The sequence below is a fragment of the Saccoglossus kowalevskii genome, chromosome 1 (assembly GCF_978046115.1).
Source record: "Saccoglossus kowalevskii chromosome 1, keSacKowa6.1, whole genome shotgun sequence".
Taxonomy (NCBI): Eukaryota; Metazoa; Hemichordata; class Enteropneusta; family Harrimaniidae; genus Saccoglossus; species Saccoglossus kowalevskii.
This window is the reverse complement of record NC_140641.1, coordinates 29991042-30013903: the sequence shown is the minus strand read 5'-3', so window position 1 is coordinate 30013903 and position 22862 is coordinate 29991042. Positions and strand designations below refer to the sequence as shown.

The 22862-nt window shown below is 33.7% G+C and overlaps 2 protein-coding genes across 2 annotated transcripts in view; both read left to right on the top strand.

Moving 5' to 3' along the window:
• The window catches only part of LOC100375149 (uncharacterized), a 36005-nt gene extending 20389 nt beyond the window's left edge, over window positions 1-15616 (top strand). Inside the window, exons 3-5 of the mRNA XM_006823868.3 lie at window positions 1158-5081; window positions 6175-6279; window positions 9150-15616. Coding sequence (XP_006823931.1) covers window positions 1158-5081; window positions 6175-6279; window positions 9150-10738 — 5618 coding nt within the window. The 3' untranslated portion in view covers window positions 10739-15616. The remainder of the gene's footprint in view (window positions 1-1157; window positions 5082-6174; window positions 6280-9149) is intronic.
• Window positions 15617-16077: 461 nt separating this feature from the next.
• On the top strand, window positions 16078-22622 carry LOC100376947 (Rieske domain-containing protein-like). Its single transcript, XM_002740605.4, has 3 exons — window positions 16078-16210; window positions 18784-18969; window positions 22362-22622. Exons 1-3 carry the CDS (start codon window positions 16156-16158, stop codon window positions 22586-22588), a joined length of 468 nt encoding a protein of 155 aa, XP_002740651.1. The 5' UTR covers window positions 16078-16155; the 3' UTR covers window positions 22589-22622.
• The last annotated feature ends 240 nt before the right edge of the window (window positions 22623-22862 follow it).

The following is a 22862-nucleotide window of genomic DNA, read 5'->3' as shown; positions in this document are numbered from 1 at the left end:
GGTTGATATTAACCTGCTTATTTCCTCAAGAATTATGATCATGACCTACAAGAAGTTAACAAATATATTATGCAAATGAGTCCTGTATGCAGTATTCAATAAAATAATAATCTCAAAATGGTAAAGTGATTAAAACTGAAGATAGTTTTACTCAAAATTTGACTAGGCTGGAAGAGTTATTTTTAGTCATTGGTTGTGGTATTCCTGCATTTTTCTATGGACTTGAATTTAAATATGTTAATTTTATGTATGAGGTCACATCCTACAATAATAATAATAATATTATTAATATCTTTTATTATGCCTTAGTGAGATAACAAACCATTTTATGATTCAGTGTATTAATATATTTCAAAACTTGATGATAAAATGAAATAAAACAAATATGTAAAACAAAATAGGAATGATAAATTTCATGTTTGTGGAATAAATTTATATAGCGGTAAACAGCTGTGTATATTGTAATGCTATTACTAGTAGACCTTAGTACTAGTTGTATGGGTGTTACAAAGAATAAAATTTATATTATAAATCAATATTATGTATGATATCAAGTGTCAAGTGATATTGAAATGCAAATCATGATTTATGCAAACTCACTGCATTACTATTAATATATACCAGCACAATAGGCTAATTCTGTTTGCAAAAAAAATTATGTAATTCAGCCATTTTAACACGAACAACTACAAATTGTGACCCTTTTCCCCCTGCCAGCCGTGAAGGTGAAAAAACAATTTGATAATCCTAGATTATGCAGAGATGTGAATTTAAATATTGTGGCCAACGTGGCTCACTGTTGACAATTCACGAAGATATATTTGCTGAAGCACATATATGTTGTAGGTAATTAGTAATTAATTCAGGTCAGTTAAACATGATCATTTCATGGTAATTTTCATTTTCAAAATCCCTGCCCATGACACGAGTTAATTCTGCAGTCTATTATTCTATTCATAGGTTTGATTGGACGGAAATGTTTTTTCATTCAGTTTCTACTTGTCTGTATTTTATGTTGTTCAATCTAATTGCTGTGTTTTTTCCCAAACCTTTTCACTCCAGAAATGATTACACTGAACGATGTACCATCAGTAAATGATTTAGCTACAGGGATATCTTACAAATCTTTTTTAACATTCATATCTCGTTTATTGCAGGTCAGGCAACCAAAACTAATGAGAATTCTACAGAAAGTAAGCAAACCTTGCCAGATAATAAACCTATGGAATTACAAGAAGATAAAAATCTTCGTCACAGAGGAGTTGCCACAAAAACACACCAACCTGAAGATGTGAATGATAATACAGATGATGAAAGAAAAAAAATGAATTACTACCATGAGAAAGATGACAACGAAACAACAATAAGATCATTATTCACACCGACTAACAAGGATAATTCTGTCCAAGACTACAGCACAATGAGTAAATCAATGCCTAAATATGCCACACAACCGTTAAGTGCATCTAATATGAATAGTGGAGTGAAACGCAATAGTCATGAACAGTATGGCAGCTCTCTTCAAATAAAGAGTGAAGGGAAATCTATTTCAGACGCACAAGAAATTAAAAAGATTGAAAAACTTGAGAAACATAAAACTTGTGTTGAAGAAAGGATGGTTGGACGGACGTTTGATTATGTAATATCAGATACAAATGCTAACATTGATGATAAACGTCATGTAGGCACGGTCACTGGAAACTCTGGTGAGAAAAAATTTTCATTCCAGATCTCGCCTACTAGTAAAATGCAGTCACCTACATGTAGTACCACCATTGATTGGTCGAGCAGTGATGTCCCAATGAAGAAAAAACCATCGGAGGTAACACCGCAAGAAATTATTGATAAAATTGAAAAGTTACGAAAAAGAGTACATGGCTTGCAAGGTGTAGATTCTTCACCGCTCAGCAGTACAGTATACACAGCAAAACCAACAGGTGCAATAACAGCTTTAGGACCTTGTGTCAATGAGAACATTAACAGCACAAAATCAAAATCTGTTACACACAAGGTGGTAACAATAAGAGCACCAAGATTACCCGATGTAAACTGGGATGATAGTGGACCAAAATCACCCCCACCACAAGTTGCAAAACATTTTGAGAGTTACAGTGCCCCTGTTGCCCTTACGGATGAGCAAAGACTGGTTGCCAAGGTAACAGGAATTGAGAAAGATAATTTGGAAAATGACAAGCAGGACTGTACTTTAGAGGTAATGGAAGATATAGTGGGTGACATTGAAACATGCAAAATAAAAGATGAACCAGGACACCTCAAACAGTCAGTGGCTGATGAAAAAGATGTGATACTTAAAACTGACCCCTCCATCACCACTGGTAGGAAAACTCCACCAGAACCTGAAGAAGAAACTCTGAAAATTACACAAAATGTTGCTGTAACTAGGAGTTTTCTAGAAGATAGACCAGCTGGGAGTTTCCATATCTTGAATCAGAATAGACAAAATGATTCCCAGGGTGATGCAACTAATCCCTTGCGTTTTAAAGAGAATGATATATATAGCAGTTACCATAGCGATCCAGATAAGCTGCTTATCAACAGTCAGGATAAGGGAGCTATTCCGAAGCGTTATCCAAAATATGTGTCTGTGAAACCAGTAAAATATGTAAAATTTGCTGAGGAAAATGAAATTGATACAGTTAATATGGCAATAGATTCAGGATTCATGAAAGATGAAAACAGAGCAGGGAGTATGTCAAGAGGAATTCTTAAATCATCCCTAAAAAGAGTAGAGTCAGATCATGAAGTGGAAGTTGGAAATTTGTCTATAGAAGATGAAGCTGACATTTCCCCAATGAAGGCAGCAGACAATGAAAACATTATAGAGAGCACTGTCATACAAAAAACTAAAGATACTCAGTCTTTTTACAAAAAATTTCGGAGTTTGTCAGATGATGATATCCAAGTAACAACAACTGATGAAATGGATATGTTACCTCAACTGCCAATTTCAGAGCTAAATGCAGACACCCCGGAAAAAGAAAATGAAACACTACCCGAAGTGGATTCCGATGAGTGTGATAATGTACCCAAACACACCGATGTGCAAGACGCTGACGTGGAGATTGATGTTATAGAAAGGGCAGCAAAACTTCTTGGTCTTGGACCAGACGTGGTGGCTATGAAGGTACAAACTGCTCTTGTTGGCGAAAAACATTCTGATGCAATTATTGATGACTTTTATATCACACCACAGAATAAACAAAGCGACAAAAAGAATGATTCAGAAAAAGGGAGTTTAATTGAGGAGCAAGTAATAAGTGCATCTGTGAATGCTCCTTTCCAGAAAGATGATTCGATGAAAATGATGTCTGTTCCCATAGTTACTGAGACAAAGTGCAATACTGATTCAGTTAACATGCCTTTAAATGTAAGGCAGGAAGAAATGGCTCCAGTGAAGGATCCTCATCAATACAGTGATGTAGCGCCCATTGCTGTGGTAACTGAGAACAGATTGAAGAGTGAACGAGATAAAAGAAGAGATGCGTTCTTCAAGGATGTAATTGATGCTAAACCCATTTCCAGCAGTGAATCACAAAGTCCATGGGGTCACAGAGAATGGACATCCAGACGTGTTCCAAAGTCCTCAACAACATCAATGACTGAAGCTAGTAATGGTGTTAGTCAATCTGCCCCTGGCAATAACATGAAAACGCAAAATTTTGATACTGAGACAAATGATACTTTTCATGAAACAGCTTACAAAAAAGAAAATACAAGTAAAGTGTATAACAAGCATGCATTTGAAGATATCAGCTCGTATGTCATTAGTAGTCTTTTAGGCGATCTATCTGTAGGTGTGGACAGCGAGGAAACAAGCCAGGAAAATACATTATCTGAAACGAGTGAAGATTTTTCTTTGCAGTCACTGCCAGAAAGACAGTTTCTAGATGATATTCGTAACAAAGTTGAAAGTGAAGATGCAATGATGAATGAAAACAAAACTGGAAGTATGCAAGCAATTATTCACACGAGTGAAGATGAAGCATGGCACATAGGCAAGAGTGTGGTTGTCCAAAATGACAGTAGGGTTAGGGAGAGTTTTGAGAATGAAGATCTCTTGATGGATGAAAACAAATCTAAAGTGTTTGACCAAAATGAGAGCTATGTTCAGAATGATGTTGAGGATGAAGACTCTGTGATGAATGAACACAGAAATGAATGTGTCCAAGCAATTGTTCATACCAGTGAAGACAATCTACAAGATATAAATATGATAACAGAGAGAGAAGCTGACTCCACAATGACTGAAAATAAAATTTTACATGCACTTATTCACAGTGAGGATAATATACCAGATGTAAACAAGACCATGGTTGTCCAAAGTAAGAGTGGTACTGTAAAGAAATCTAAGAACATATTAGTTGTACAGCATGAGAACATTGATGGTAAGGTTATAGAAGAAGTGAAGCAAGATTTCATCAATGAACAGCTTAGTGAGGATAATCCTGTAAATTTGTATGCTGACAATACCTTTCCTAGAAATGTGACAAAGACACCTCCGACTCCTCCGATACGTAAAGTCTTCCATCCCGATTGGAAAATAAATAAATCGGAACCAGTGATAACCGAACAAGACATCTCAAATACGCAGATACCTGCAGCTACTGAGGATGAAACCAATGATACTGATGTACTTGTACCTGTCATTGATGATTGGATAAGTAGTCCAGCTGTGAGCATTTATACATCCGAAACTGTTGACGAAATGGCAGAACCAACAGTTCTCGAGAACAAGCAACTGTACTCAACAAAAGAAAATACCACAATACCAGATTCTCAGTTAGGTTCAACTTCGACAGCAATTTCCCAACCAGTTCAACAAGAACAGGATCCAGATGCCATAACACGTGCAATGGTAAAAGCTGCAATTCAAAAACTCGAACACACTTCAACACATGCAACTACTGAGAAGTTTAATATTGACTCTCATAAAGATGCAACTCCAAAGATTCAAGATGCTCCCAAGATAGAAACAGTCACAGCCAAGTCTTCAAATCCAGCACCTAAATTGATAATACATCCTCCCAAGACAGATAGTTCATTTAAGCAGAGATTAAGCGGTAAGTTAAAAAGTCCCAGAATTCTTAGCAAGAAAGATGTGCTACTCTTTGAATAATATATTGTTTGTCCAATCCATTAAATCTCAATAAGCGTGAATCTGTTCATACTTTTATAATTTCAACCACCTGTTGAATTGCTTTGATATTTACATGTTTATATACCATGCAAGTAAATGAATGGCGATCTAACTATGCAGTTTTCATTTTCGTTCACAGTAAAAATTCTATTTTCTACTACTGCTTGAGAAACATGTGACAGAATACATTAAAAAATACTGATTTTTATTCGCCATGTTTTGAAATATTAGTGGCTTTGATCAACCACAACCTAGTATAAACAAACATGTGTATTAAACAAGCTCTTAAATGATCGGTTATAAAATCAACCCCCATATTTGTCATGAAGATGCTCAGTATATTGCAAACCAAGGGACAGACCTGGAAATCAAAACCTTGTCTATTGGTTGGCTTAATAAATTAAAACATCAGTTGTCTGTTCGTGTGTAAATATGTATAAATTTGTTCTGTAATCTGAAATTTTTTATGATTGGTAAGAGTCATATTCTGAAAGAGATAATCATTTAGTGATATAGGAAAAGATTGTTGTATTGCATGACATATAAGCTTGGATTTTTTCTGTATTGTTTTTTGGGGAAAATCCCCCTCGAAAATTAAAACTATTAAGAATAAATACTTGTCATCCTGCCAAATTGTTATTTTTCAAATATTTTTTCAAAACTTTTGATTGAAACCTGTAGCAAATGGAATATTTTGCCCATATGATCAGAAATAAACAAGGAAAGGAAAATTTTAAATAAACAAAAATGTACAAAACGTTGCACCAGAACTCAAAAGTTGGCAGGAAAAAAATTTCATTCAAAGAGCAGCATGATTTTTCCGCTAACATTTTGCCTATTTTTGCGTATTTTCAGTAATTTGTTTTGATAATTGTTTGTACCACAAATATACCTAATTTTCTAGTGGTTGCAGGTTTTGGAATACTTGTATATATAAAAATATTCTTTGTAAAAGGGGACAAAAGGTGGTGACATATGGAATTGTGCTTGATAATGATTTTTCTTTACTTCACCAGGTTTTTATGATGATAACTATGAATTAGAGAGTAATATTAGTGCTGGGTCAATAGATGGCAACAAAGTTACAAAGAGTATTCAAGCTAATCCAGCACTATCTGCAGGTAAGTCAATACTACAGAAATGTCTTGAGTAATAGTAGTTTTAGTAATGACGATTTCATGGGATATTTAAGAATGGCTAGTGTTTTACCCTCCATGTTTATTATACTTTTGTGGAAACCTTTTCATCACTTTGTTACCATCCACAAACTAGTCCACCTTTAATTTTACTTGCTATTATATGTTTGCATAAAAGATATTAATCAAAATGTAACATAACCAGTGAGGAGAATGGACTCCTGGAGAGTACGTTTGATTTATACTAGGGTCTCATTTCCTGTTAATTTGAAACTAAAATTATGCAGGTTATCAGTAAATGTTTGGTCTCTGCAGCTGCAAATATTTCAAAATACATCCCCACTCTGCAGTGTTGTTTTTTTTCTCTATCACACACATTGTACAATAATAGATTTGCACCGTACCTGAGCGTAAATTTCACAAATCAAAGTTGTAATGAATCGTTAAAGATATTTTCCAACAATTTAAAATATCTATGGGTTGTTAACTTCATTGCAGTGGGGGGGGGGGGTGATCATCTTGCATTAGTAAGAATGTTAATATATTTTCAGAACAAAGCTGAGAATAATTTAGCGGTTCCATTACAACAGAATATGAAATACTTGTCCTACACTGCCTCAGAATTTCTGCATGGTTAATATTGTGTTATATTCAAATAATACAACTTAAATTATAATTCTAGTTATGAAAGTGAAGTAACATGACAATGTAAATGTATAGATTAATTGAAATAGAAATAAGAATTAATTTAAATTTCTGATTTTCCAAAAATAACTTATTATTATTTTAAAAAGCAACATTGCATATTCCTTTAATTGCACATGATAAAACATTCTAAGAGGAAGAATAGCAGCCATTATATGTTTGTATTTATTTTGTTGGTCCCTGGTGGAACACGCGTTTTCAGCGAACCGTTGAAATACAATAAATCTTGGTAGACCACACCTAGGTGATCGTAAGCAACTGTAATAACTCTTTTGTGATTACTAGTGTTAGCTAACCTTCACGTACCTGGTTCATTTTTTCCAGCATTGCGTCTATTGTAAAAAATTAAGGGTATTTTTCATGATAAAATCAAACAATTTTGCTATTGCTTGTATGTACCCATCATTTTTTATGATAGAACAGTTTGGATGAACACAACACCGTCCAAAAAGGGGACTATTAATAGATTATACATATGTTATTTTTGAGAATATGTAATTGATACTGATGCCAACATCACAAGCTCTTATTCTTTGTATTAAGAAATAATTATTCAAAATAAATGTTAAATTAAAATAATAATTTAAAATTAAATATTTTTTCTATGATTGGCATCAAAATCTAGATTTGTTAAAATATTAAGCTACCATTTCCTGGACATTTACATAGTAGCAATGTAGTTTTTATACATTTGGTTGCCCTTGATAATAAAACTTTGATCTAAATTTTGCATCCATCAATAATCAGTCAAATATTTACAAAAGAATTACAACATTTCAAGAATTCATCATTGGTAAACATATTTCAAAATTGTCTCAGGAAACATATGGCGAAAAACAGATAATATGCGGCTAAATATTTCTGTGTAATATTGCTTTGGAATCGTTGCAAAATAATAAATTGTGCTAGGTTTTCCCTTGAATTAATTTTTCATACTGGGTGAAATGTGATATATTTATAGATGAAAATTCACGCGAACGACCTTAAGAATAGTAACCTTTGACTTTTGAAAATTGATCTCATTTTATTCATGCAACAGTTGGCATATTTTACCATCTGATGCTGAGAAACATTTCAGTGAAACAGCTTGTATTGTGGTATTTCTGAAATCGGGATATTGATCTCTAAGCAGATAGAAAAAAAGCAATTCTAGGAATATTTTTCTGTAAATGTTATAATAACGTATATGTGAAGTGAAAAAAAAGGTTTTTAATTTTGTAAATTTCATGAGTTAGGGAAAGTTGTTAAATTTTGTAGCAGTGAATATTTTCATAGGGTCCCTGGGGAGTCATAGCGACTCAAAATGTCATAATCATCAAGGTTTTAACATTTGACTGTATTGTATATTTTTTGATTACTGTAAAAGAAGTATAGACCAGACTAATTATGTAATATATGATGTAACAGGTGGTACTAAAGATAGGATAAAATATGAAGGACTGTCTTAGCTTCACAGGAAAGTATGGGTCAAAGGTCATAGTAGTAGTGACTGATCCAAAATAATTTTGTCATGCCAGGTTATTTATTAGAAGTACTAACTCGTTGAAAATAATAATCATTTCAGGTACCCGTTTTTAATCATGCTTCGTATCGTAAATTAAATATTTGCTCTTTTTCCTGTATCAATTGCAAAGAAAGTTAGGAATTAAATATTTGTTGTTGTAACGATGGCTCAGGTTTGTGCATGTTACCATTCTGTGTTAAATAAAGACCGTGTGTTTGTGGATTCAGACTGCAACTAGAAATGGTATTCATGCACAAGGTCACATAGGTCACTGGGAATGTCATAAATTTGGTTTTCCAAATGATGCAAATTTGATGTAATTAATTTTGCTGGGGCTCATTGCCATCTTTATGATACTGTAAAATGACTAATTTTAGGCATATTCAGTGGGTTTTAAATTCAGTTTTATCATTTAGATAATGTGTTTTATGCTAAATTTTACATATTCACTGGGTTTTAATTTAGCGCATTTTCCAGTCAGCGAAATGAGCAAAATTGAATCCCAGTGAATAATTAATCTTTTTACAGTATCATTCACACATGTTTGTATTACGCCCTCTATGTTCATACTGGAAATGTTGTTGTTTACAAAACAGATTTATGTTTTAGTCACCTTTGCAGTCTCTTTTTACTTTATATCACACAGAAGCTGAAGATTTTGAGATGTTGTTTGAATCTATTGCAAGATGGGATACACGAGAATCTCTTGAGCTGATGAAGAGAGTTGAATTGACTGCCAAACGTGATGGATTTACAGTTTTACATCAAGCGGCCGTCTACAATATGCCTATTATTGTCACCGGTTTATACGTCTATGGTAGTTACCAAGAAATCGTGGACATGCTAGCAGGATCTGAAGCTGGCATGTTTTCAGGTTTGTCGGCTCGAGATGTTGCAGAAAAGTGTAGAAATGTCACTGTTATGCAGATGATTGATAAGTATCGGGAATGCGAGTATTACCTGACCTCAATGCATCATGCAGCTCGTGGAGGAAATTTAGCTTTAATTCAAACATTGTGGGAAAACGGTAGCAATATTAACATTGCTGGTAATCATGGTAACACACCTCTGTACATGGCTGTTTGTGCAGGTCAATTACGGGCCGTGCAGTTGTTGTTAAGGTATGGTGGCGATCCAATTATTGTATGTGATCGAGAGAAAACACTATTACATAAAGCCGCAGAGTGGGGACACCTACATATTTTGAAATATCTGGTCTCTGAGTGTGGCTTTGATGTAAACGTACGCAGTAAAGATGGTATCACACCATTGCATTTGGCAGCCTCTTATGGCAACCCTGTTATTGTGAAATTTCTACTTGATCATAAAGCTTTTATTAGTATCCCTTCAAATTTTAATGAAACACCACTCTTTTGGGCGATCGCCAATGGCAATGTTGAAGTGGTTCAGATGATGGTAAAGAGAGGTGCACGCTCAGAGTTGAAACCGCATAGCACCTTGCGAGCACGAAATCTGAATTTCTTTCATGTTGCATCATCAAGTGGCCATGTAGAAATGTGTATGTACCTCTTAGATTTAGGGTTTAATATTCATGACGTTACGTTCAAAAGCATGGAAATGAATACTTATTATGCCGAGGGTGTCACAGCATTGCATCTTGCCGCTGGACATGGGCATCATAACGTTGTTTATTTCCTGGTGGACCAAGGGGCTAAAGTAGATGCCCGAGATCAAGAAGATTGCACAGCGTTACATTATGCAGCTGAGCAAGGTCATCCTATCACTATTCAGAAACTGATACACTTTAACGCATCAATAAATGCTCAAAATTGGCATCTTTACACACCTCTGCACAAAGCAGCACTACATGGGCACTTAGCAGTCACTGAGTTGTTGATTGATAATGGTGCTTACATTGACTTGCCAGTTTTGAATGATTTTGGTGGATATACCCCTTTACATCTTGCAGCTGCTGAAGCCCACTATGATGTTGTCCAACTACTTGTCAATCAAGGAGCTTCTCTTGATTTCATTGACAGCTGCAAACAGACACCACTCCATTTAGCTACAAAGAATGGGCATTTAGAAATTGTTCAGTTATTATATTCTAGTGGTGCCTCACTTAGCATGAAAGACTATAAAGGTGAAACTCCACTCAGTCTAGCACAGAAGAAAAAATATTCTGAGATCTCAAAATTTTTGAAAGCGAATGGCGCTACTGGAAAATCTTCCCTGAAAAAAAAGTTGTTCAAAATAGGAACTCCCAAATCTTAATACCATTTAATTTAAAAATTAAACCATGCGATTTTTCTATAGAGCACTAATGTATCTATGGAATTCAATGGATTTCTGTAGAATACTATAGATTGAAAAATACCCTAAGACTACAATAGAATGGAGTATCTGTAGAATCCTGTAGAATGGAATATCTTTAGAATACAATGGTTATATGTAGAATCCAATTGATAAACTGTAAAATAGACTTTCTATAGAATACAAGTTCTTTTAGATAATCCCATAGAATTCTATATGTATAGAAGATAAAACATTTCTGTAGAATCCAGTTGATTATATATAGTATAGAATATCTATAAAGAACAATGGATATATGTAAAATGCTATAGAATGCAATGTCTAAAGCATATCAAATGTTACCTGTAGAATACAATTAATAATCTATAGAATGCAATATGTAAAACATATAAAGCATTACCTGTAGAATACAATTAATAATCTATAGAATAGAATATCTATAGAGAACAAGTTATATGTAAAATGCTATAGAATGCAATGTCTAAAGCATATCAAATGTTACCAGTAGAATACAATTAATAATCTATAGAATGCAATAATATTATTTAAAGGACATAATAATTTAACAATTGACAATTGATTATGCAGGTGTTTTGTGTGCTAGTCTGGGCAAGCTGCTTCAAAATTTGTGTCAAAAAACACCTGGGTCTTGTTATATACTAGGTTTAAAAAATGTGTATTAAAGTCACCATCATGTGACCTAAATTACACCCTCTGGAGGTGGAAAGGGAATTCCAGAATCAAAACACCATCATTAAAGGAATTAATTGAATGATGAGTAGTAATGGATCTCGTGCAATAAGAATAGACTTGCGAGAATGAAACAGGATTGTGAAAGTTTAAGATCAAATTTTACTTTTTTATGCAAGTTTGAAGTTTTTATAAAGAGAGAGATTTTGGAAATGTATATAACATTCTAGTATAGTACCTATATTTTACTCAATCAAGACTAATTTACCAGGTCTGTGCATTTGGATATTTTTTTGACAGCATTATGAATATTAAAATAATTCCTTGATTTTTTGGGTGAAATTCAGTAGTTTTCAGATGTATATTTTTCCATTTTTATCAGTGCTGATATTATATTTAAATTTAGCAGCAATATCCACTGTAAACCTTGACAATATAGAGTTTTAGCTTTTTGTACTTTTTAACCACCATAGAATGACTCTATAAATAAACCTTCCTATCTACCGTAGATATATTCAGATGTAAATTGTAAGGTAGATCAAGATGAAATATTAATTGCAATCCTGTGAATTAGTGCAGTAGAGTATTGTGTTTAGAATTAATACCTAGGGGTATGAGTAAATGTGATATTTAATCCTTTAGTTGGGCTGAACAATTTGAGATGCTGATGTAACCTTGTTTTTTATACTTGATTTTTGAAAGAAAATTGTCTGTCAGTAAAGTGAATGAACCAATTAGTAGGTGGTTAACAGTTAAATCCATATGCAAATTAGTTTGGGATTTCTGATGTTTTCTCACATGTATGCATAGTTACTGCTTATATATACCCGCATAATACATTTTTAGAACTGACCATGTGCAAAATATTGGATATATTAATGATAGACTTGTTACTGCCATGCTATAGATGTGTGTTTATGTGAGAAATCAAATAATCACTTATCGTCAATTAGAAATGCTAATTTGCTTCATAAATACATGCTATGAAATATAAAGAAAGTAATTCTGAATCTTTGGTTCAAATTGGCTAATGGTTACAGACAAGAGTACAGAATTAAACTTATTTCCAGTTTATTATCGTCGTATCAATATTGCCATCATATTTATTGCCATTGTCACTTATTCGCACGATTCACAAAATTGTTCTTTATACTCTCTGCTTGCCTTACCAAAATTCACCTTGATTGAATTTGACCAAAACGTGTAAACATTATCTAATTAGTTTTAGCCCAAATATCTTGTACTGGTTCTTTTAGTAGCAATGACAGAGATGAGTGTGGTCAATTTATATCATAATTTAATAATGAAACATATAGTGAATACAAAATGTGTGTGCTAGCAATTTGATGGAAAATTCCGTTTGTGAAATTTGTAAACTCTAATATCACATATTCTATACATATCACTATACAACAATACCTTCAATATATTTGACCTTGTATTTAAATTTGTAAAACGATTTTTCTTCTGCCTTTGTTTTAGATTGTTTGTTATTGGTACAAAATATATCATGTTTGGTGTCTAATCATATTACATTTTATAATCCCACCAGATGTATTCAATTATTTAAATATTTATTCAAGTTATATAAAACTAAGAAAACATTTTTGCATTTGTTTTCTGCATGTCGACGACTTTCACTGTCAGTTATGCATACCAACTGTGTTTGCTCTCGTAGAAGTGCACAAGCCGAAAATTGCTTTTATTGTACGTTTGCTGGATAATTAAACATGACTTATTTTGATAATAGTAGACACACCTGTCATTAACATAAGCATGTGCACTACTAATAGAGAATTACAGTGTTGTGTGTCTGTATATATATTCTGAGGGACTTTGGAAGTTATTTTGTTTATATTTTAATGAAGTGATGTTATTTATCATTAACTGCCTAGTACCATAAGCATTTTGGGAGAGGAAAATGACAGAATTATAAAACATGATTCTAAAAGTATATTTATTAGTATCTGTGGTATGGAATACTACATTATTGCATAATTACATTCATTTATGATATAATCACACTAAGTTAAATATTTATACATGTATTGTTTTTAATTATTCAGTGTTGCACGTCATGTTTATTTTGAGGTTTACAATGTGGCACATATCACAGATTTCAAAAGTAACTTAAATACAACTTCTATCGCAATTACATTTTTTCATGCTGTACTTTCCAATGTAATTCACATAAATATATATATTTATCAAGATTGTTTTTCTATAAGGGTATATTTTTTATGTTATGAATGGTGATGTATACTTTATGCTATATTGTGTTCTATATGATATATTTAAAGATTTTATTGCAAGATGCATTTTGTTTATACTCCACGGTGTATTGTGTCTCTGTGTGATATATTTTAAGTCATGTATTTTATTTGTATATAAATGTTATGTACTTTATTGTAACCGTGATGTCTGCATTTACAATTTTTATCAGTCTGGTGTCAAATTTTTATTTTATTTACATACTCATTCCTTCTTAAAATACACACAGACATAGGATGTGGTGTTGAAGTCTTCTTTAGATTCTTACAGTTAGTTTTCCCTCTGATACATTTTACTGAATGATTTTTTTATTATAATTTTTAAAAACTAAATTGCTGGCAATACAAGGGAACCCTATCAATTTAATATTTTTTTTCAAAATTTGTGCATACTTTTTTAAATGCATAGTTTAATAAGTAATAATAATATGTATGTTTGAGGTTTGACACATGGTTATCTAAAATGTACCGGGTATCATGGTTAAAGAGGGGTTGAGAGAGTGATGTTACCATGATCGCATTAATTATTCACTTGATTTTAGTTTCACTATTTCACTTGCATTCACTAAATTAGAGAGGTTTAAGCCAAATTGAAGATAAGTCATCTTATTCATGTTTTCATTATTATAGATAAATGCCATTAGAATACTGAAAAGGGTCATTGTACAACTTTGCACGAGATAGAGTGCATAATATCATGGAAAATGGTTGTATAATATAAATATTGATATGAATATTAATATTATTGAAAAATTTAACAAAATTAAGTGTTATAGTTTTCCATTATATACAAGGTTAAGTCCCATAATGCATTGCATATAATGCTCAGTACGGTAGTTCAAAAATTGAATTTGGCTCGGACTCCTTTAAATCCATGTGAACATATAAAATTACAATCGAACTTGTTTCAGTTAAAATGCAGTGAATAGTCTCAAAATAATGAAATTAAAAATAGTTGAATGTAAAATGCCTATTTGAGGGTAAGTTTCATTGACACGCATCTACAATACACTCATTTTGAATAACCCATGGATTTGGCTAATGATTACTTTATAAATATTTTAATATCGGTAATATTAGAATCTGAGAATGGCAGTTGAAAACAGTTCAACCAATCACACTAACTGATTTTCACATCACTGATATAAAAATTTCGAAATGACCTTAATGTCAACCAATCGGCACTCTGCGACACAATATATCATTCTTATGAATCACAATTTGATGTTGTAATTCAAATCAACATTTTAAAAATTTACAAAAATGTACTTGTCAACAAGATCCATGGTTAATCCGAAATGATTTGTACTGGGTTTAAAATCAATAATGTAATTCCAATTTTTTATTCATAATCATTCATTTTATATTTACATAATATTGTTATTACTGTTTTGGTTGTACATGCTTGAAAAAAAGTGTTATTAATTTATGTGAATTTAGTATGAAATCATTAATTTTCACTTGCATTTACTTTTACTATTTGTACATGTACCTGTGGGCAACATGAAACCCAATGAAACATTAGTGTGTGTGTAATCTTGTTATGAACAAAGTGGGTCCCATTAGTTTTGGATTATTAGTACATGTATGTATAACAACATTTGACCACTATGTCCACCCCTCCAGCCTAGAATTATAACAATAAAAAGAAAATGGATACCATTGTAATTTTAATTTTCTTGTTTTGGTCTTTTGGATCTGTAACACGACAGGTGCCCTGACTATATGGATGTTTTCTACACATTATAAATTCTCCATTCCAAAAGTCTTTGTTTTTTTATTATTTAGTTATTTTCACAATATTTTACTCTCTGTCTTGTCTAATGTGTTTTTTTAACTTGTGCATGTATCACATTAATAAATTCATGTGAAAGCAAAAGCATTGTTTTTATTTTTACTGATATTAAAATAATTGAGAAACTCTCTTTGATGATGATAAAGATGGGGTGCAGAGTTTAGTTTGCCATTTTTGAATATTACGCTAGTAAATAATTATTTTCATGTTTGAAACCCCAAGTTATGGCGAAACCTAACCAAAACCCTTCGAAATATACAATATGAAGTATTACAATTGTGACTTGTGCAATTAAAAAATGGCATTCATAAATTCATGATATGACTATTATGCACCTTTATACTCCAAAAATGCCTAAATGTGTCCTTAAAGTACCAGAACGTGTTACCTTCAGGAGTTATGCAGACCGTCAACGCGTGCTTAGAATAATAGACTTTTTTTTTATAAGGTCTATGTTAGAACCTCTTATGAGGGAACGAGTGATGTAACAAAAAAAAAACAGTGGCACATTGTATATTGACGCAGGTGGCGCTGTTGTAAAGTTTTCAAAATGGCGGCAATTCTGAAGTTCCAGCGAAAAACCAACATTTAAAAGAAATTATGTCGATTTTTTTGTTTTCTACATGGAGCATTCTGGTGGAGATCTATTCTTTAAAGTTGAAAAGTTGCTATTTGAAGGTAAGTGGCAGAATTAATTATCTAGCCCAACAGATAAAGCTTTGGAGAACTGTCACGTATCGTGTCCTAACTTGCAGCCGTTGTGTGTCTAACGACAACTGTCCATTCAACCAAGTTTGAATATTAATATATTAATTTATGGCACAGTGACAAGGCTGAAAACCCACGACCGAAACGTCCGTCCACACTTGGAAACGAGTCATTCCGAGTACACATATTTTCTTAATATTCACGATCAAAGGTAGCTGCGGTTCCGTAGCTCTTTGGTGCGACATACAATCGAATTTTGCCCTATAAACAATTTCATTCGGACGTCTTGTTTTTATTTTTGTTGGGCCGGTCAGAGTCTGTCACGTAAATAATGCGGTCGACAACATAGGGCTATGATTCCACAGCTAGTTCAAAGGGGATCATCGACGGCGTGTGTTTTGTTGTAGATAATTTCATAAACAGTCCGTAGTTATGAACGACCAAAAGTTCAGTCATCAGTTCAGTCCAAACATGGAAGTAATCGTATTTCCACGGCGCATTAACTGATCTAAGTCTTGTCGACCGTCGTGCTTGGAATGTGTCAATTAGTCACCAGTGTTTTCGAACGGCGCGCGGAGTTTCCGGTTTAATTAGCATAATAATGAATTGTTAGGTAAAAACATAGATGATCAAAATGACGCCAATGGCCCTGTGTTTTGATCTGAACAGCAAACGTTTTTTGAAAGAGCCACGTGTGGGTGTTGTTGTTTCGTACGATCGGTAGGCAAATAAAATGCATGAGTCAGCGTGTATGCACATGTTAAAGTAGGCGTTCGTTATACCACATGCACTCTCGTCTCCTCACTTGCATGTGTATCATCTAGGTGTGGAACTAGTACATTAGTGCGTTTTATTACCTAATTTTAAAATTGTATGTGTCCTGTGTGTAAAAATGCCATCATCACTCCTCACGTTACTTGTAAATGGTGTGCTGTATTTTAGAGTGGACAACATCAATTATCAAGGTAGGTTTAACTCGTAAACTACATGGTCAAATCACTGTTGATGATATAATCACAGTGTCTCTATCTGATAGAGGGACTGTGATATAATGTATACATGTACTGAATTAAGTCATGGGTATGATGATTTTATCAATTCACTCCAGGTGTTACAAATTAGTTGTACACCAATTAGAAAAGACTTATTAATCAGAGGAAGATGCAACACTGTATAATAGAAAATTCTGTTTGAAGGCTTGGAGACGCAATGACATTTATATTAACCTAAATGTTCACAGATAATGAAATTGTTCATATACTAGTATATCATTAATATATAAATTCGCATAATTTTATTTTATAAAGTGCACCTTGCCTGGTCATGATCAAGTATGTCACTTTATAGTCATTTGACCTACAAATCCAGCGTACATGTATTTATCCTAGATTTTAAACTTTACACAAGAAACCTAGTTTTTTAATACAGTATTTATAAATTTCAATGGCAGTTGAATCAAACCAGCCAATCAATGAGTGCGGTGCGTACTGATAAATAGTGCTTGATATCATTACATCTCTTTCTGTTTGTATTAAAAATTTTAAATATTTAAGAAAATTAAAAGAAAGAGTATGTAAATTGTTGTGTCAATAGTATGTATTTATAAAAAAAAAAAAGTGTGCCCAGCTTTTGGTTTTGTAACTTTGGTGGGAGGACATTTTTTTGCACACAGCATAACTTGTTCATCAAAATCATCATGTCTAGTCTTGCTACTGGTAGATATACCAGCGACTGTGATTACTCTGACATTGTTTATGCCAGACGGGTGTTAACAGCTGTCTGTCAGTTTCATGTTTAGGGCTTTTCAAATGAATGACTTTCTTATCAAAAGTCAAGTAGCATGAATGGATCACTGGATAAAATACAGGTAGCAACAAAGATGTGTCTTTGTATTGCACTACATATACCACCACTGTCCAGTACTTGTTCATTATATGCTGGCTCTTTCTAATATTTGTATGTGCTATTCAATGGCTTGTTTATTTATTTACAAAAAAAATGTTTAATTGTTTTAATAGCTTACCTGCAATTAGACATATACTGTAAAATAACTAATTTTCACTGGGTTTAAATTTCGCTGATATAGCATTTCAGGCATATTCAGTGGGTTTTAAATTCATGGTTTTATCATTTAGATAATGTGTTCTATGCTAAATTTTACATTTTCACTGGGTTTTAATTTAGCGCATTTTCCAGTCAGCGAAATAAGCAAAATTAAAACCCAGTGAATAATTGATTCTTTTACAGTAGATAATTTTAAGCCTTCATATGCCAGTCTAATGATTACACACAAAAAAATCAGTTCAATGAAATACATGTACAATACTACTTTTACTATTGTTGAATACAGAATACAGACTAATGTATTATCCAAATTAACACGATGAACATGAGTTTCCAATATTTTCTAAATAACAGTTTATGAATTGTTGCAAATGAAGTTTACGCCAGAAAATAAAAATGCAATTATCTTGTGGCTGTCTTTGTTGTACATTGCGGTACCTCAAACAGAACATTGTGGCTCACTATATTTTTGGTTTCAGAATTGTTTGACTGGTCAGACCCTAAACAGAGATGTAATGTGCACAACTTGAACACTGCCAAAAGGAAACTGAGACGTCAGAGCAGTACACCTGCTGGAAACCTAGTGCACATGAATGGTCAAAAGATTGCTTTATTTCGTTATAGTCATCGTGTATATGCCATTAACGAACAGTGTCCACATGCAGGTCAGTAATTTTTATGTAAATTATGAAAAAATATCACATTCCAGTAGTTTCCAATTTCTGGACTACATAATTAATGAAGTTATTAATAGACATACACTGTGTTCACATGATTTTCCAATATTATTGAAACCAATGAAAATAGGGAAACAAAACTGAGTACATACAAATTATTCAAAGTAAGTTATGACATGGAAAATTATTTGCAATAATTTCAACTTCAAAAAAATTATCTCAAAATTCTGTCTGAGTGGCCAAAATTTAGAAACAGAACTACGGTAGGTAGAAGAACAAAACCCAAAATAGAATTTGAAAATAGACATTGTAAAAAATGTAACATTAGGAGATGAAAAACAATTTTGCTATTCTGTGCTTGCTATTTATAAACAAAGAAAAAAAACTGTTTGATGATTGTGCAATAAATATTTACACAATGGATGTGAAATCCATAGTTGTGTTCACGTTACACGAAGTACGGGCTAAGATTTAAGCTGATTTAGGCTTATCGAGCATATTTGCATTTCGGCTAGACCCAATTGCGTCCACGCACAGGGAGGGCCAGGTGTTAGCACGGGCTAAGGGGCGCCTTCAGTCGGTGACCTTTGACAAGCCGCTGTTTACGAACGAAAAATGGAACACGCGAAGTTCTATTTCTGCTGCTGAAATGTTTCGTTCTAATTTTGAAGCAACGTGCACAGGAACGCGAGAGAAGACGGGCCCAACTTATTTGGATGCACAGAAACAGTATACAACCGCGTAACAGAATACAGAGTTTTATTAATGCATGTCGTAGACAGCAAACCAAATTTATTTTTTCTACGATTGGAGCTGCTGTACACTCTACTACAGTGACCCGATCAGTGTGGAAGCGTGTACACTGAGCTCGGTTGCCATTTTGGGAATGAGAAAGTTAGATATATATTATCACGTGTATAATGTTCACACCCAAAGGTCGCTGCAGAGGGTGCTTAGCCCTGGGCTAAGCGTTCGCGCACACGTCGTTAGCCCGTGCTAAGGGTCTAGACCGCGTCTTAAATTCGGATCAGATTTAACCCGTACTTAGCATTCCTTAGCCCGTGCTAAGCGTTCACGCACGTTTGCTTAGCACAGGCTAAGGAATTTGATCTCTTAGCCCGTGCTAAGGAGCTGTGCTTGAACGCAACTAATATTTCAAAGGATTATGCTGAATAAGATAGCCTTTGCAAAATATTTGAATTGAACAATTTTTAAAACCACAGAAAGTAATTACCGGTAATTTATTTTTTCTTTTATTTTTACTGACAATTTTCCTTTTAATTTTATCTCTTTTGAATTTTGTGTATTGTCTTTGTATTTATTTATGTTCTTTACCATACGAAAACCCTCTGATGGTTTTTAGTAGTGTAATAAAGTTATTATTATTAACTTTTTTGTGTGACCTTTATGCCGATGTAACTTATGTACCGGTATACGTTGTTAAACTCAAAATATGCAGATTGGTTCCAACATTAAGCTAACAAAAGATTAGCTCATGTTCCAACAAGTTTATATGTATGTTTATTATTATGACATTTACATGACCCAGAATTGTTAACTATAATTGCTTGATTGAAAAAGTACACAAAAGGCAGAAATATATGATCAAACAAAACATTGTCTATCTATGAGTCAGCTCTTATTGTAATGTTCTCACTATACGAACTAAGATTTATTCATCTCGTATGTTTGCATACCGGATAGACCCAAATGCATTCACACACAGGAGGAAACAACGGTTAGCACGGGCTAAGGAATGCCGCAACTTGTTCAGAATATACAAAAATCTTCACTCATTTTAACTATGATTATTAGTACAGTAACTAGGAAGGTATACATGATAGTTCTACGGTTATAATACAATACCAACACAAATTCAGAAAGTGCAGATTGTAGAATAACAGGGAGTAGCATCTTGTCGTCAGTTCATTTTTTTCCTGAAAATTGCTGCTAAACCCACAGGATTACGGAGCTATTATTACGAATTTAACCACAGACTTCGGCCAAGGAGCTTCTGTTGCTTTCGTTGCAGTTTTGTTGACTTCAATGCGGACAAAGCAACTGAACTGATTTGTCGCCTGACCGACTTTTAGGCCACCATACACCTCCACTCCTCTCCCATTTCTCTCATCATAGCAGAAGAAACGCGGGACAGCCACTCTGGACAATATGTTCTCAAAGTTGTCTGGGCGAAACTCGCTTGCCGCTACCGACCTCTCGTATAGCTGTGTAAACGTCTCCCTTGCCAACATCAATTGCGTACCAGTCTACAAAAATCCCTCCGTTTCACCTCTGAACTTTTATGCTCACGTAATTTGGTGGTGTGGTCGCCATGTTGGATCATTTATGGCAAAATTTGCATGTTTTGAGGCAATCTCTTTCCCATAGGTCTTTGCGCTTTACGTAACGCGCATCTAACTGTGCGGAGTTTGGTTTTGAGGTAGTCCAAAACAAGTTTTACGACAAGTCGGCGCTTTGCGACAATATGAGTCGGCAAGTTCCGGACAGAAAACCGATCTGTGGAGACTCGTCGTTGGAGATTTTTTTGTTTTTGTTTTGAGAACAGGCGAAAACTAATGCGCGCGCGGATGTCATCCATAAAATTAAATCGGTGTAGCCTAAGCGTACACACACAAACTTCGTGCTAAGGATCTGGAGCGATTTAATCTGTACTTAGCCCAGGAGTAAGAGACCGTCCCTTGAGACTGCCCCCAGGATAGTGGCTGACAGAGCCAGATGGAAACTCCTTGTTTTGCCTCAAGCGCCAGATGGCCCAGATGAGGACTGAATGAATAGCTCATGCTAAGGAGCTATGCATGAATGCTACTATTGTGCACATTATTGAATTGATTATGAGATTCTTATCTTTTTAAATTAGTATGCGCAACTTTCTTCTAACTTTCTCTAGTGAGAACATGGTAGTATACTGTAAAACATGTTGAAAAAGTGACATACTACTTTAGCGAATTGTGGTATAATGACATAATAGCTAAATGTTGATTTAGCGAAACTCTCTTATCATTGTTGATTTTCTGTTTTCACAATACTTGTCTGTCTTGTGCCAAAACAAATGCACAGTTATCACCTCCATAAAAAGGAAGTAAAACTGTCAAGTGTAATTAGTGTGTAATAAGTGTAATTCCCGAGCCTTGGCCATTTTGAATTTATAATAAAGTCATTAGCGACATCTTGAATTAGCGAATCAGTTCTCTCGCTAAATTCGCCAAAAAAACATGCTTGTGAAAAAGACATGTTTTACAGTATGCTGGTTGTTTGTGACTGTGTGCCTTCAAATTACATGTAAATAAAAAATGCAAGTGAAGGATTTTCAATCTAAATTTAACATCATTTTTTTTTTTTTGTACACATTTGCTTTATAGGTGGTCCTCTTCACATTGGTGATATAGAAGAACTCCCTGGCAATTCTTTATGCTTGAGATGCCCATGGCACAGCTGGAAATTTGACTTGGAAACTGGCAAAGTGAAGCATCCAAATGGACGGGATATCAAAACTGTTGTGTACCCCACTAAAATAGACGATGATGGCAATATATACATAGGCTTTGACCAGTTTTCATCACATGTATTCCAATCCTTAGACTTTTAAGTCTAATGGAATATTAAAAGTGATTTCAAATGTATTTCCATATATGAAACTCAAGTTCATACTGTCAAACAGATTTTTAATTTTTTTAAGATAAATATTAATATATTATATATTGCTTTAGGGTGGCCATATTTTATTTGTTTACTTTGTCTCAGTCATGTACAAAGTTAAACAATAGGATGACCAGAATTAAAATTACATTTTACCCATAACACATGTACAAGGTAGAGCTTACCTTGCATATTTTGTTTTGTTTTCGTTTTTTTTGTTGGTA